Source organism: Festucalex cinctus, chromosome 20, assembly GCF_051991245.1.
Source record: "Festucalex cinctus isolate MCC-2025b chromosome 20, RoL_Fcin_1.0, whole genome shotgun sequence".
Classification (NCBI taxonomy): Eukaryota; Metazoa; Chordata; class Actinopteri; order Syngnathiformes; family Syngnathidae; genus Festucalex; species Festucalex cinctus.
In genome coordinates this window covers 15,043,659-15,061,127 of record NC_135430.1, presented here as the reverse complement: position 1 = coordinate 15,061,127, position 17,469 = coordinate 15,043,659, and the positions used below count along the sequence as shown (strand labels likewise).

The window sequence follows — 17,469 nt, the reverse complement described above, 5'->3', positions numbered from 1 at the left end:
CGAAAATGTGCCTTTTGTCACACTGCTTATTATAAACAAGGTCCAATGATGAGGTTGTGACTCATCATTTGTTTTGGTTGTTTTTATGTTTTCTAGATGTTTTGCCACTTTTCAAACCAGTTATCATTGCGTAGTGTGTCTTCTTCCATCCATTTTAAAATGCTGCCAAATAAACATCACCTCCTCTACATCAAACGTGGTTTAATGAAGTCATTTCATCCATCTGAGAACGGATGTGTTAACATATGGTAGTGCAGGGAGCACGATTGGCTACATGGCACAATGTCTGTGACAATGTAATGTTGCTATCTCTCTGGTGGTTACGCTGGTGTGGATCTAAACATGGAGTGTGATACAGTGTAAGACTGCACCTGGTGAGTCTCTGGAAAACACTGACAGTGAAATACAAAGTGACATTTACAAATCATTCTGTACATGATTAATATTGTGTGGAATTAAATCAGACATTTGTCTTGTCCATGTTTACATATTCACTTATGCAATCAACTAAAATTGATTAGTCCTTTATACTTCTATTTATGAGCAACAATAAACATGAGACAAACTTTAAGGAGCCATTCACAATAACAAAAACATCTACTGCTTAAAAATTAATTGTTACCTGATATTTTGGAATTGTATTTTTATTTCTCCTGGATATTTGTTTTCTACATAAAATAATTTATAAATATAGAGAAAAGATGGGGGAAATTTGCCATCAAAATCATGTCATTTTTATTTATTTTTTTTATAATTTAATTTTTTTAAATAACATTGTCCATATTCCACAGCACTATTCTACCATATTTACCATTCACCTGCCTTCTGTATTCAAAGGGACATTTTATTTTATTGTCACAGTGCAATGAAAACTCGTGAAACGTGTGCACAAAGCTGCTTTCTGACATTCTGAAGGATGACGAATGTTTAAAATGTTCAATATTTGAAAGCACTCATGAAGTGATGTTACTTGGCATGTTGATTGATGTAGCAAACGGGCGCGGGCTGTCAAACTTGTGTTACGATCTAACTATCTGAATATTAACTTGCAACGTGCAACAATGCCAAAACTACAGTATTTCACACAACTAAAAACATTTCTACATGACATCAACACTTGAGTAATTAACTGTGATTTTGTAGATCTGTTATTGTACTCAACATCAGTTTGCTTTTTTTAAACATCATTTTTTTGGTCAAATGTATACCCCCTAGACACTAGTATCAATCTCTAGGAAGACTTAATGGTAAGGTGTCCTTGAAGATATTCTCTCATCTCTACACTGAGATTTTTTTTTTTTCTTTAAAAAAATCTATTTGGATTCGAACATTAATTATAATTCACAAGGAGATAAAAGAAAAGAATATGTGTGACCAAGCCAATTTAATAACTTTATTCTCAGGGACTGTTTGAAGAAAAGCCGAGGAGCTTTCAGATGTATTGAGGAGTGAGCATGGAAGAGCAGATCTATCGTGCTGGAGTGATGTGTAACACGCATTAATGACTATTTTATCAAGCAGTAACAGGCTGTACCTTCTGCCCAAATCCAAATTAAAGGAGGAAAGAAAAGAGGCATATTGCTGGAGAACAAAGGCAAAGCAGCCAATTTTACCATCACATTAAATCCAGAAAGTCAGCCAAGCGGAACAGTAACTCTTTTGAACGGACCAGAAATTATTGAGCAAGTTCAGCTCAAAGCTTCCACATCAAACCATATTTGTTATTTTGAGGGAATAACATTCTACCCACCCATGAATACCTGCCTGGAGGTAGCGCATGGTTAGTAAAGACACACGCAGGCAAATTCCACACTGAGCACTTTCCAGAATCCATCGCAGTCAGTCATCCTTATTGTGGCTGTAAAACGCCTTCTGATTGCGGCAATGCATTCCTCAATGGGGCTTTTTGGTTGAGACAAGTGAGGGGCAAAGCCCTTCCTGAACATTAGTAGGTTTGGCGCAAAATCAAATCCAATATTTCTCACATTCTATTGAGCCAAATTTTCATTTTTAACACGAAGTGCCTGATTTACTAAATGCTTGTGCACAATAAACAGGCACAAACTTGATTGGGCACACAACCAGATGTGGAAGCTGATCTGCTTTTTATGTTGCATGTTTCTGTACTGACACAGACAATACTGGGAGGAGTAGATGAAAAACATTAATTTAGTGCACACAATGTGACTTATCAAACCGGAGATGGATTGGCGTCTGAAAGCCAGGTGTAAAATTAAAAATTACGGCGACCTAGTCAATTCGTTCTGAATGAGCTAAACACTGACTTGAGGACAATCACAAGAAGGCGTCATGCCATATCAAGTTCAACAAAAATCCTTTCAACTCTGCATCTCCTCATTTCAGGACACTATGCCAATTGGTACTGGCCTTTCACAAACAATCAGCTGGGATAGGCATCAGTCCCAATTTCCTTAAATAACTCATTCAACAACAGCATCTCTTCTGGTTGCAGCCGAGGTAAACGCCATTTTGCCTCAACTAACTACAAAATCAATCAATGAATAGAAAAATCGATAGCACAAATATGATCAGAAATCAATAGTCACTTTCATTTTACGTTGATTAAATCACACTGCATCTTTGTCTTGAATAATTAGTGTTGTCTCAGAGAAGAAACCTTCCTTCCTTATTTTGCATCGTTAGCATTTAACTTGATAACCTGCAGCATCTGGAGTAAATCTAACGTCTGCCTCTCAGCAGAGGAGACGGTGGCATGCCAACCTTGCAAATCACGCGGACGTGTTGACTTGAATGAGCGTCAGTGGATATGCCAAAATGTCCGCGTGAAGGCATGTCCATGAAGCCAAGGCTGATTTGTAAATAGACTAATGGATCTATTTAAGACGCTAGCTACTCCAAGGAGGAAATTAGTATTGGCTCCAAATCACTAGTATAGGGGAACTACTGAAAAATAAAACAATTAAAATGCTGATTCAGCATTAATGTTTATAGGCACATGGAGCAGGGAAGTGCTTTACAACCCATTAAAATCGCACATCGAATTAACAGTTTGGCAGTAGACTAAGCTAAGTGGTGTTTCTCTTGTGTGGTCATGACACTTTATTAATATAGTATTGTGCATCAAAAATATTATTGTTATATTCATGTTAGGTTATATACAGTTATGCACTCACATTACACTTTCCATATGACCACTTCTTGTCCTTATGACGGTCATGGGTGAACATTTTCACAGCTGATTTTGGGTGTTGTCATCTATTGACAATTTAGAATATCCAGTTAACCTGCATGTGTTGGGATTAGCTGGAGTACTCAAGAAAATCCATGCAAGATCTGAACCCAGAACTGAGAAGCAGACATATAAATCACTAGTACACTACGTGCTCCCAACACTTGTCAGGTTGCAAATATTGGATTTTTTTTTTTCCCTCCCAGATTTGAAATAGTGGACAGGGAGGCAACAGTCTTGAGACATCAATGGAAGATGATAGCACTTAGTAAGTATACAATTATGTTGCTCCGATGTCGTCACTGCTGCTCAAAATCCCAAGTAAGAATTATTTGACTGGCATGACAATTATTAAGAAAAACATTTCTCATTCTTCACACGGATTTCTGACTTTCATATCAATTTCTAGCACGAATAATCACATTATGCGGGACAAGTGAATAAAAATAAATACTTTATTGTCTTATTCTCAGAACAGCTCATAATTTAGGACTGGGTAACAGTAAAATCATTTTTGGTCTAGAATAAATGTCAATTATTCAGCTCAGAAGTGGAAAACAGGATGATCTACCACACAAAGAGCTCACTGTTGAAATGAAACTAACACAATGAAGCGTGTGTTCAATACACGTGAAAGCAGACAAAAGTTGCTGATTTGGGCCATGTGGGGAATCAAGGCGATGTTACTATCATTATTATTAATACTGAGCGGCTTTATTGACATCAGGTGATGTCCCGCTGCTTCTTACCTCCACGCTGAACGGCTGCTCCTCTCCGTTCACGGCACATAAAATCCACAGCAACAACTGAAGGCATATCGTCCCCATACAGCAGCTACCGAGACATCGCCTGCTGCGCACCGCCGATAAAACCATAGTGAGCGCCGCTGCTTGTCGCTTATTGTCTCGGCTCAAGTTTGACTCGCAGTCGGTACAAACAACCCGGAGGCGGGGGTCATAAATCCTCAGACGGCGAGCAGCAACATTGTTGATGTATCGGGAAGGGAAGCTGGAGGAGAAGCAGCGACTTCGGTCAACAGTCCACACGGCGTTCTCGGATGGAGGTTCCCTTAAATTAACCTGGGGGGGGTGACGATAAGCTGTTAACGACTGCCAGCCGCCTCCCGGTGCCGCCGTCCCCGGGTCATTCCTCCGGCGTCTCGGCTGTTGTTCCGAGCCTCCAGACCCTTTTCTGCCTGGCGCGGCATAGCTGCTCGTTTTCAATTGCGCTTCCCACCCGGTGCGCATGCGCGTCTGCAGCAGACATAATGAGCGCCCCCAATCCAAATTGTGTGACACGTCCAAAAAAAAAAAAAAAAAAAAAAAAACACTCCTGACAGCGAGCGTGTCACGCGCAACTTGCTGTGTTCGCTGAGACATTTGTGAGTATTTTACCTCCCTTACCCAACACCTTGTTTTAACTCACGCCCACACCCTATACTAGTCTTTGTTGATTAGTTTTTGGCGCATGTTCTATTTTAGCAGTTTTCCCCAAAATCACATAACATAACAGGAAGAGTCTGTTTAAAACCAAAAACGTGAATTATTTAGGATTTACATATATTTATATTAAGCAATTAAAAAAAATGAGCATTTTCAAAATTGTCTATTTGTGTGGGTTATGCACTCCTGTATTTTGATTCTTGCCACTTTCATTTAGATCCCCTTATTGGCCACTAGAGGGCCATGAGTGGCTCCTTTTAATTCAAGCAACTCACAAGACTTTCACCACCCCATAAAAACATGATGGGATTAGCAGTAGCGGTTCTAAACCAGTTTTATTGAGGGAGCCCATCTTCTGCTACCAGATTATCTCAACAAAACCAAGCAATCCCACAACAATTGATTATTATAATAAGTATTATTTACATACTAAATTGCTGGTCTGTTGTATACTCCTCTCCATTTTTTCATCTGTAGTTCAAGATAAATACTTTTTAGACAATACATATGATGAAGATCCTAAGAGTGAGATACAAGTAGAGTGCAAGTCACGGACAGATAATATACAGGAAAGGTACTGTACAGTATTTACTTATACGAACACTGGACTGACCTGAATGCTGAGCCAAGTGCATAAGTTCGGTCTTTTGCATTGGTGCTAAAATCTTAATTATAATACTGTCTAATCTTTGTTTAGAGTAGGGTGTACATGGGGCAAACTGACTCCTGTTGTCTCCCAAGAGAACCTGCACTGGATATTAGATGTATTATTTAATGTTAAAGTGACATTTTATAGTCTTGCCTTTTAAAAGGAAAGCAATATTCACATCAAGGCTCTTTTCATAGAATTAAGTGTTCAGTTCACTTGCAAGTAAAAGTAGAAACTATGACCTCTGGTAAAGCGTACAGACTATTGCACTACACAGTGAAGCAACGGTGTTAATGTTTTACGTGTACCTTTATTTGCTCTTATGTGATCCTTTATAAGTTAGTTGGCTGACTTGGATTTTCTCTTTCTAACTTCCTCTCAGTCCCAAACTGCCTCACATCCACTCCTTCTCCTTAACGATTTCCTCTCACACTCAATAATCCTCAATACCCTTTTGGAAAGGTTCTGGCCCGTTCCAACTGGTCCACCCACCAGCACGGAGCCTTGCCAAGATTCTCAAAGCCTCTCCAAACACGACTCTGTCTCATAACTGCTGCATCTGCTCCTGGTCAGACCTTCTGGATCTCCTGGCAGCATAAAAAACAAAGTCTTCCGTCTGTCTTCCGTTTGGTTCTTCACACAGAGGAATACAAAAAAAAAAAAAAAGTCGGAGGGGAACAGGAAGAGAGGCTAATGATCCATATTGGAGCTGTTTATAAACACCTCTCCAACTGGTGTGTATTTTTCTATATCAACCCTAATCAAAATTTTGTTCCTCGTGTTTCTGTATGTTTGGAATATCATCAAGCCATATTCTCATTACAAAACCTTAACATTGAAAATAACTGTTTAATTCAGGCAATGATTTTCTGTACTTGCCTTAGTTTAGTGTTTTTGTTTTTTTTCTTTACTTGGGTAATTTGTGAAATTTCAGCAGGATTACACTGAAACCACAAAGGCCACATGAATATAACTCACTATTAATATTCCATTGCATCCTATCATCGAAACAAACCGAATTCAACAATACAGGATCTAAATAGTCTCTCAGAGGTGAATGATACAGGAAGTCAACACATATGGCTCGCTGCTCATCACTGAAGTGATTGTAATCCCTCTCAAGACCTATTTTGCACAAGGCGGACTGCTGCTCTATTAAACGGAACCATGCATGACGCCAGCGTCCCTGTCATGCGACTGCGGTGGCGTTTGTTTAAAGAAATGAGCAATTTAGGTGTAAAAATAACTTTATGACCGTCGCCATCACTGCCAACAGACCATTCTGCCAGGAAAATTACGTTTTTCATTTGCCTAATTTGTCTGATCACAGCGCCTGGTTTCGACGTTTTAACAGCTTCCACTCTTCTTCTACTTTCCACAATATTTTAGTGTTTGTGAGAATGGTTGTGGCAAGGCCTTTTCTGTAGTTTCTTCCAAAGGTGTTTGATAGGGGTCAGGGCCTTCACATTTCTCCATATCAAACTCATCCAAGAATGCCTTTATGGACCTTGGGGTGCAATCATGCTGAACCAGAAAAGGCTTTTCTAAAGTTAATCCTTAATGTTTTGTCAAGAAGCTGAAGCATTATCGTGATGACAGCTGATGAGAGAAGTAGGATGTCTGTGTCGGCATGAAAGTCAACTTACTGAAATAAGAGTGCACTTCATATGCGTATACTGGCATCACAACCGAGTGCAATGACTTTAAATCTCATCATGATGGCCTTAAATCTCATCATGAGATCTTTAAATCACAACTCCAAATCTTGTCATAGCATCTTTAAATCTCGTCCCAATAGCTTTAAATCTCATTGTGAAAGCTTTAAATCTCGTTGTGACGGCTTTAAATCTCGTCGTGATGCTTTGCGTCTCGTCGCGATGTATTTAAATCTCATCGTAATGTCTTTAAATCTCGTAACTTCAAATCTCGTCATAGCGTCTTTAAATCTCCTCGCGATAGCTTTAAATCTCATTGTGAAAGCTTTAAATCTCATCATGGTGGCCTTAAATCTTCTGATTGCTTTAAATTTCATCATGATGTCTTTGCATCTCATTGTGATGTCTTCAAATCTCGCTGTAGGATCTTAAATCTTGCCGTGATGGCTTCATCTCGCCATGACAACTTCAAATCTTGTCGCAACGTCTTTAAATCTCGTCACGGCTTTAAATCTCATCATGACGGCTTTAAATCTTGTCGTGACAGTTTTAAATCTCATCGTGGTGGCTTTACACATTCTTGCGACGGCTTGAAAAATCATCATGACGTCTTTCATTCCCCTCATGACATCTTTAAATGTTGTCTTTCTTTTTTTTTGCTAGGTGACCCTAAAATCTGGACATTATTAGTGATCTTTCAAGTTGAATATGAGATACGGAGGAGGGAAACGATGCTATTACGTAAGAGACTCTGACCTGCATGTCGCCATTCGTTTTCTATGGAACCTTTCCTCATGGGGTGTAGCAGGTGATCTTTAGCCTATTAAAGCTGACTTTGTACGAGAGACGAGGTACGCTCTGGACTGGTCACCAGTCACTCTTGCTTGGTGTGCACAAAAAAATGGCAATTTACATCCAAAATTAACAACGAGAGGGGCTATATAGTAAATATTTAGGTATCCCAAATAAGGTAAAAATATGCTGTGTGGAAATTAGAAGAAAAGAAAATGATTTATGAAGTTGACATAATAGCTGCCACATAAAAGAGACTAGAAACACTTTTATTACCAAATAATTGTCTGCAATTCAGGCCTTTGGAGGTTCGATGATGGCAATTGGGGTCGAGAAACAACCACAACTCTGCACAAAAATGTTTCCGAGCAGACCTAAAACCTCTGATCTCTGCAAGTGAACTCGGCAGCAAAATTGGGAATTAGGTCGTTTGGCACTGTTGGCGAACTCTCTCACTTCTCAGTCTGACTCAGTGCGGCCAACAGTTTGTTTGTTAAACTTGTGCTTGTGGGGGGTAGGGGGGGCAGAACTGATGCCATAACAGAGCTAATGAGCTCAATTGGACAAACGAGGTGGGGATGTGCAGCGCCAAGGCAATGTTCCATCCCTAACAATATTGTCCATGCTGTAATTGTATTCACTGGTTTGAATGTTAACGTTCAGTAGTGAGTTGGGTTTTTTTGTTTTTGTTTTTATACATAATCCTTACTGTAAAATTCAAATAGTTATATTTGTGCAGTCAGCTACTTTAGTTATCATCATTAAAATGCCTAAAAAGCATAGCATTGAGGTATGAGCTCGAACAGACTTAACATTATAATCCTCAGATTGGAGGATTTATTTATGTACTGACAGAGGAAAAATAAGCGATGATGCAACCGAATGCAATCTCCGCAAAAGGATTCAGCACTCACCCAAACATACTGTACGTCCCCCTCGTGACAGTTGACAGTTTGTCTTGTGAGTCAGGGTCAAAGCAGCAGGTGATGTCAGTTGCTGTCACATGCGTGTGTCTGAGTTGCCTTGCAGTCATTAAAGCAAACTATTTCGACATGAAACACTATATCATTACAAAAGAACCTCTGAAGTCAAAGGTCCTTGCAATCGTACAGTTTGACCGATATTTTGATTAATGACCATCCACAGCTTTACAGTATGTTCTAGGGGTGTCAAAATTGTGTGCTTTCTGAGTTAATTTAAAGTTACTTAAACACCACACATTTTTTTTTAAATGTGCGAAAGCCTGCGCTGGGGGGAATTCCAGTTGCAGTCACATCAGACAGTCCACGTCGAAATTTAGCAGTGATAAATTGAATAATAATGCACATATTTGTGGAGACTGGGGTCAAGCTGTATTTTAGTATTTTAAAAATGTGCAGAATCTCACAAGTTCCTTCATGTGAAAGATTAGATAGCTTTTAATATGAAAAGAAAAATGCACTCTTACAAATGCAATTATGCCATCTAGTGGCAGAAAAATGACCTCAACACAAATCAATATCACCCTTCTTTTTTTACAGTACAGTAAATCTGCGATTAACTCAGTTGCTCCCAAAAACGTATACATATGTTCTATTTTAACTGTTATAAGTGTCCCAAAGACGTATTTATACATTTGTATGTTTGTTTGTTTTTTATGCTAGAGCATACAGAAGGCTTTGATGCAGCCTCTCAACTGCAAGGAACAGTTAAAGAAATTGTGGTTGTTACACAAACGGCCAGCAGATGGCAGCAGAGTAAAAGAGATCAACCAGGACCGTGTTGAAAAAAAGCTCAATTAATCACAACAAAAAATTAGCTATATTCTAATGGTAATTTCTGCAAAACGGAAACAAATAGAAATATACTCTTTTTTTTCCTGATGAAAGAAGAGACTCTAAACTTTCTTTTGGTCGGCTCCATGTTTTTATACAATATTCTGTGGGCCTTGCAAAATCAGTCAAAATCCAGTAAAACAGCCGTGAGTGAAGGGGATTTCTTCTGTGAAATGGCTGGGAGTGAATGAGTTAATTGTGAGTTAACTAAGTCATGCAATATAATTACGATAAAAAATTGTATTGCCTGACACCCCTAGTATATACATCTCAACAGCTATAAAAAAAAAAAAAAAAAAAAAAAAAAAAAAAAAAAAAAAAAAAAAACATCATCCAATGCCTGTAGACAGATTAGTTTCGGTGTTCAATCTTTTCAATTCAAATGTTGACTAACCAACAGCTGTGTTACGCCAGTCCCTTCGAAACAAAAATAAAACTCAAACTCAACTCAATAACCTGACATAGCATGGAAAAGTACAGCTTTAAAGTGTTCCTGCGTGACACGGGTTATCCGCCCAGAGCCAAGAACCAATTTGGTGCACAGAGGAGCCGGCTGTGTGAATGGCTTGCGGGAGCTATAATCAATCATAATTGCTCAGAGTCGGGCGATAAGTGAATTGCTCATCTTTCTGCGGTGGCATTCCCATCACAGCTAAACTTGCAGCACTAAGCTTCTATTCTGCAGCATGTTGAGGTGGACAAGAAGTGAACCGTGGCGGACGATCCATCACGGAGGATTTAGATACAACATTACAAAGAAGATCATATATCATATATCGCACATAACCTGACGTTTGCGTTGAATAATAGGTCAGATCCAACTCCTAATTCCTCCACCACACACATACATTGACATTTAAGACGAGGGGGTCTGATATTGTTCGACCCTCACTGGTAAATTATTAATCGGTTGACAATCATTACTCTCCCCGTGTGTGCATGACATTCTGTTCTTTTTCACCACAACACCTCCAAACTGTTGACACTAATTATAAATAACACATGGCTGGAAGTCATGCGTACTCATATTTGTTTTCCTGTTTTGCCCCAAATTCAGGGTATCAATGTCAATTGTTGTACAAAAATGCAAATTTGGAGCTGTTTATAAAAAGGCAGATTTAAAAACACCATAAAACTAAATTTTAACGATGTTTTATAAGGTCACCATTAAGAATAATGCAATTTTATTTATGAATGCCTTTCTAAGTACTCAATGTCCCTGTACTAACAATGAGAAGATAAACAAAAAACAATGATGGTAACACTAATGTTTTTTGTTGCGTTAGTTCTGACAGATGTTTTTAAACTCCTGTTTGGGTGCAGAATCCAAAACTGATCTCAGATTTCTCAGTCACATCAAGTTTTTGAGCTGTACGATACCTTTTTTTTTTTTAAAGAATGTGAAATAATGTACATGTAAAAAACCCTAAAACACTAAGATGGAATAGTTACAAGCTTAAAAACCCCCCCAGCATAAAACGAAATAGAACTTACAAGTTACAACATATGCTCATGGTTACAAGGTTAAAATCTAGTTTAGTTAGTCGAGTTAAAATCGTAATTGCTACTATGCTAGCTTTCTGTTTGCACAGACTGCTAGTTTGACATATTTAATTACATTTTAAATGGTTATCAGAATCTTCAATCAACATAGCCCGGGTCAAATTGACCTATTTCAATTAAAATTAGCAGTTTTTCGCAAGGAAGCTTTTTATCAACAGACAATTAAAATTGCTAATTTTGATACATTTGCATTGAGAAATTAATCATTAGCTATAATTCATTATCAGGACGCTTTTAGAATATCAAACAGACCTGTCATGGCCTGGGTCGTATGCGAATGACCTGTTATGTGTCTGTTTACGAGACGTGATGTTCGTGCCGTCAACCTTTAATCCTTTAGGTGATGTCGGGACCTATGTGATGTCGTTCTTTAGTCCTTTACGATTCACTGTCTGTGGGTGCCGTCTGTGAGTTGTGTGTAGTTTGCCAGATTATTGTCCACCTGTCCTGTGTACAGCATCTCTGAGTTTCTGCCTCTCGATGTGAATAAATAGAGAAAATCTTATTTGTGTCTGCATTTGGGATCCAAACCTCTCAGTACACAACAAGACAAAGTTGTCAAAGTTAAAGAACTACAAATACTAATATTTCATGATGGCTCTTGTTAAAAAAAATGGTTCATTTTGAAATATTTGCAACGAAAATGGCTAATAATGTTTATTGGGATGTTTTATCATTCAATATAGCCTGGCTCAAATTGACACTGGACCACTATTGCTGTTCATGAAATACTATTGTTATTGCTACATGTATGTGTGTAAAAATAAATATATGAGGTCAGTACGTGGGTCGACATCAATCAAGCCCACCAATAATATAGATAGACAGGCAGATAATAAACTTCGTAAGCGCTGTATAACCAACAGCACACACGCGTTGTGGATTGGATGATTACTGTTGAGTGCAGGTGGGAAAGCAATCCTTTATCGGCGTATTTGGGTCGTATTGAGTGCACAGTGCACGTCGGCAATATCCTTCGAAGGATGATGAGCCGGCCCCCTGATGAACAGCTCTCAGCCTATCAAAAATGCCAGCGGAAGCGCCGCTGTTGGCATTCCGCACGACAAATAAATCTATCAAGTGAAGAAGAAGATGTATTCATTTGAAAGGTCAGTCCTGTCTCCAGCAGACAGCTGAAGATATTTGCAAAATGTCATTATCTATAAATTGAATATTTGGAAGCTGCAGGTTGTCCAGACAGTGAAGAAATAAACATATGAGGTGTGTCAGAAAGATTCCAAACCCTCAACGTAAATAATTAGTTTTCTCCTTTAATGTTGGCAAGATGATCAACCAACAAGTCTACAAAGTATACGGTATATTTTCTAACACAAATATTACATTACAGCCAGATAAACCTGGCGGGGGGCCCGGCGTTTGCACTGCTTTTATGTTTGGATATGAAGAGAAAAGAATGAGAAGCAAATATATTGTAAGTATAATCAGATGGAGATCAGGCAGTTGTTTTGATGTTCATTATCTGGTTTTTGGTTTGTCTGAGTGCGGGAATGACATTCGCAGCAGCAATTTCATATCCATGTGTGTATTCGGCTCACCCCATGGACTTGAGGCACACTGTGTTCATTATCGCCATTAATCCCCATTATAGAAACCAAACAGTAATATCTGCCTGGAACAATTCTTAATTGCTCCCATTCTGTTTTGTCATGAATCTAATGACGGCGCGCCGCCATTGTGGGGGGGGGCGTGTGTTGCCGAGCCAAACAGCTGTTAAAATCAGCATGCTATCCTGCGCACCGCTATGGTTAATATTAACCATTCGGCCCAGTATGAGATTGCTACACATGGGAGTTGAAAACGGTGATGGTGCAATCACAGCAAGAGGAGTCATCAAAGGCTTAATCACCACCCAGGCAGCTCATCTGCTCCATTTGGACTGACAGGTGCGGTAGCGCTATCTGATTGGGTCATTTACGTGTAGTCTGCATGGCTTATTGTGAGGCGAAGACAGCTGCGGGCTGGATGTTCCGAGGGTGAATGGGCGCAATCACGATGCAGGAACCTCTGCAACATGGCTGCCGTTGCCAGCGTGAGCTACTTCGAAAGCGTTTATTCGATATCCTTCGTGTCCATCTTACATGTTTTTCTATTACTATAGGCAATAATAAATTCTTACTAATAACATCCAAATATATAGTTGTCCGATTAGTAGCCCTATGCCAAAGTTGTTCTTCTGGTGTGCAGAAATTTATGGAAGGCCATTCTTACCAGCAAATAAAATAAATAAATAAATATTTTATTTTTTTAAGAAGCCTGTTTCCACCGTTAGAGTTTTTAAAATAGGTTTTATTTCATTTATATATATATATATATATATATATATATATATTCACCAGAGTGCTATTTACAAATTCCCAAGAATCACAAATGCAACACCGTAAAGTAAGTGACGCGTCTTTTGCAGTTCCCCGCCTGTCAATGTACTTCAACAACTAAGAAAGTGTTTGTTGACGCTTGAGATTGTCGCTGCATCCTCCTTGAAATTATGTCTAGACTCCCTCGACGCGACAATCCTGCAATGTTGTTTCTTTGTAGAGAACGCGGACAAACGAAAAACGAACTACTTCCCGACAAAAGACTTTCAGGTTCAGTTTGTCATCACTTGATCCAACTCTTGTTTTTCTTGTTGCGGTATTACATTGGCATACTTGGCTGCGTGTCACTTTCTGTGTCTGTTGTTTTCTCCGAGTGGGATCATTTGGACCTCTGCCTTCAGTGTTATTCACGCACAGAAATGGGACACAGCTCTCCCACTGCAATCTGTATCTGTTGCACAGCTGACACTGGGGAGGGACCGTGGTCACATCTTGAGTCCAACTCATAATTGGCGTCCAGATGGATTTGTTGAGGGCTAAAGGAAGCTTAAGCTGTGAAGCTCAGTTCTTTGTTTTTTGTTTTGGTAGCGAAAGCTTCTGCAGGGCAAAAAGAGAAACAAATTGCGAGGATCCAATCTTGAACCAGAAGTGTTGACATCATCCAAATTATGCGTCTCATTTGTTTAGACGCGCAAGTATGTCATGTCCACAGCAATCTATGGGTTCGAACATATTTGGTCCAATACAAAAGAGTATTAAAAATTATTTCTAGTTATAAGTTAAGAGCTCGTTACTCCAATTAGATTGTTTGAAAAATAATTTATTAAATTAAAACTAAATAAGTGCCTAATTAGTGTAATTTGGAACATTTTTAGAATTGATTAATCTATGGATTATTCAATTGATTAATCGACTAATCAGATTCAATTTAATTTTGCATTAAAGTTTGTTACAAAACATTTTTTTTTCCCTGATTACTGTTTATTAAGGAGTTATTGGTGATTATTTCATACTTCGTATTCGTATAGTTGACAATTAATTTGATAATTGATTACGTGTCGATTAATCCATTAATTTTGACACTCTAGTTTGAACAAATATTTAATACACGTAATATGTGAAGTTAAAAACTATTAAAGACAAAATACATTTATTATGCCATACTAAGGATTATCACAATTTTAATCCATCCATTTTCTTGACCGCTTACTCCTCACAAGGGTCGCGGGGGTGCTGGAGCCTATCCCAGCTGGCTTCGGGCAGGAGGCGGGGTACGCCCTGAACTGGTTGCCAGCCAATTGCAGCACAATTTTAACTCATTTGCTCCCAAAAACGTATAAATACGTTCTATTTTAAATATATTATGTGTCCCAAAGATATATTTATACTTTTTTTTTTTTTTTTTTTTTTTTTTTTTTTAATGCTGGAACATACAGAAGGCTTTGATGCAGCCTTATTACACAAACTGCCAGTAGGTGGCAGCAGAGCAAAGGATATCAACCAGGGCCATGTTGAAAAAAAAAAAGCTCAATTACAATTCTAAATAGATTTGTGAATAATGATGAAACTTAGCTATATTCTAATGCTAATTGCTGCAAAACGGAAATAGATAGAAATTTTATTTTTTTTTCCTGCTTGAAGAAGAGACTTTAATCTTTCTTTTGGATGATTCCATGTTTTTGTAGCAATACAACAATATGCTGTGGGCCTTGCAAAATCAGTCAAAATGCAGTAAAACAACCGGGAGTGAAGGGGGCTGCTTCTGTGAAAATGGCTGGAAGTGAATGAGTTAGTAATAACTTTAATTTTATATACCCGTGTACATTTATTTGTATCTTACACCAATGTGGTACACCGTTTGTTTTGATAAGTCGCAATTCATTGTGATTCTTTCATTGTATCACCTCCAAGCGTTAATACGATGACTCAACATGCTTGCCAAACACATTTTAAATTTGCAATGCTGAATTTATCAAGTGTGACTGCATTTGGTATTTAGAACAGGAATGTGAATCACTAGGAATTTGGGTCAGTTTGTGAGGACATGTCTATAGGAACTGTAATGTTTTTATATCTTTAAAATTGCTTGAAATTGTCAATTTTCTGTTCTTCTATTCTACCAATTTCTCATTTGTAGTTCCTGGTCGTACCAATAGTTTTCTTTCTTGTGAAAGTCTGCAATTTTCACCCTGCATGTGAAAACAACGCTAAAAAGGCATGTCTCCTCCAATGAAGGCATCTGGCTCAGGAAATCAATGCTCTCAGGTGTGAGGAGGGCACTCACTGCATAGATTGAATACTGTTCATCATATCTAAAATGACTAAAACAGATGTGAGAGAAGGAATCCTGTGGGGAGGAACTGAGCTGCTTGAATTGAATTGAGTCTCAAAACATTTTCTGCCTCGTTGCAGTCTGTAATGGCTGCAGTTGCAATCCCAATTTCGACACACACTCAAATAAAAAAAATAAAAAATAAAAAAACAAGCCGAACATTTGAAATCACTGAAATGATGGATGTAAAAAATAGACTGGAACTGGCTGTTACCCATTTACAGCTCATCGAGTGCCAAGTTGTGTCTATGTTTTGACGTTAGCATTATTTCAGAACGTATACACATCTATGCATAAATGCACTTTTAAAAATCCTGTAATAATAACCAATAAATAGATCCAAAACGGCCTTAGGAGGACATAATTTGAAAGTTTGATGCATATTGATATGATAATTTTGTATATGATGATTTGTGCGAAATAAAAAAAGAAAAATCCTTCATCCAAGTGAAATAATAGCTCAGGGGAAAATTTTAATAGCATACTTGGACGGGAAGTGTCAGAAAAGGAGCAGCAGCTCATGCAAAATGCTCACTTCACCAAGAAGGAAATTTGGGAAGCCATTCATTATTGCCCTCTGGCAAAGCACCTGGCTTCGACGTGTTCCCATTGAAATTTCAACTAGGGGGGGGAAGAAAAAAGAAAAAGTACTGAGTGTGAATTATGTCCTATTTTAATGCCTGTAATCAGCAGTCATCTGGAGGACAATGAACGAAACTGAAGTCATCCAAGTGTATAATTCAAAAACTTTAAATAACTAAGCTTGCCTTTCAATGTTGAACCTATAAAAGGTCAAACTTGAAATGTGTTAAATGTAATGTGAAACCCATCCATCCATCCATTTTCTTGACCGCTTATTCCTCACAAGGGTCGCGGGGGCTGCTGGCGCCTATCTCAGCTGGCTCTGGGAAGTAGGCGGGGGACACCCTGGACTGGTTGCCAACCAATCGCAGTAATGTGAAACTGTGACAGTTATTTCTGTTAACTTGAGTAACAAGTTAATAATAATAATAATAATAATAATAATAATAAACTCATTCTCTCAAAGCCTTTTTCACTGAAGCAACCCCCTTCGCTCCCGGCTGTTTTACTGGATTTTGCAAGGCCCACAGATTATTGTGTTCTATTGCTATAAAAACATGGAACCTACCAAAAGGAAGATTTTAGTCTCTTCTTTTCATCAGGAAGAAAAGGTATATTTTTATCTGTTTCTGTTTTGCAGCAATTAGCATTGGAATTTAGCTAACTTTCATCATTATTCACAAATCTGTTTAAAACGGTGGGAAAACGAGCATTTTGCAACATGGCCCTGCTTGATCTCTTATACTCTGCTGCCACCTGTTGGCCGTTTTTGTAATAATTACCATTTCTTCAAGAATTCCCGTCAGTTCAGAGGCTGCATCAAAGCCTTATCTGTATGCTCTAGCATAAAAAATAATAATAATAATAAAAACTATAAATACTTTGGGAGCATGCGGTAATATTTAAAATAGAACGTATTTATACGTTTTTGGCAGCAAATGAGTTAAGATGATGATTATGATGATGATGATGAACTGTTGCATCGCCCACAATATGAATTAATTCAAACAGAAACTGGGAAATAAACCATTTTTCACTGCAGGTAAGAAAGTATGTCTCTTTTAAATATATGCAAATACTTCAATAGTCAAAA

The 17,469-nt window shown here is 38.3% G+C and overlaps 1 protein-coding gene across 3 annotated transcripts in view; it reads right to left on the bottom strand.

The window, feature by feature from the left end:
* Window positions 1-17,469, bottom strand: part of mmp16a (matrix metallopeptidase 16a (membrane-inserted)) — a 79,435-nt gene that overhangs the window by 43,572 nt on the left and 18,394 nt on the right. For 2 of the 3 annotated variants that reach the window (XM_077508734.1, XM_077508735.1), the window contains exon 1: window positions 3,961-4,528. The exons of the other annotated variant lie outside the window; for it this stretch is intronic. In XM_077508734.1, the coding sequence (XP_077364860.1) occupies window positions 3,961-4,458 (498 nt within the window). In that variant the 5' untranslated portion in view covers window positions 4,459-4,528. Of the gene's footprint in view, window positions 1-3,960; window positions 4,529-17,469 lie in introns of those variants that run through there. 3 annotated transcript variants of the gene reach the window in all.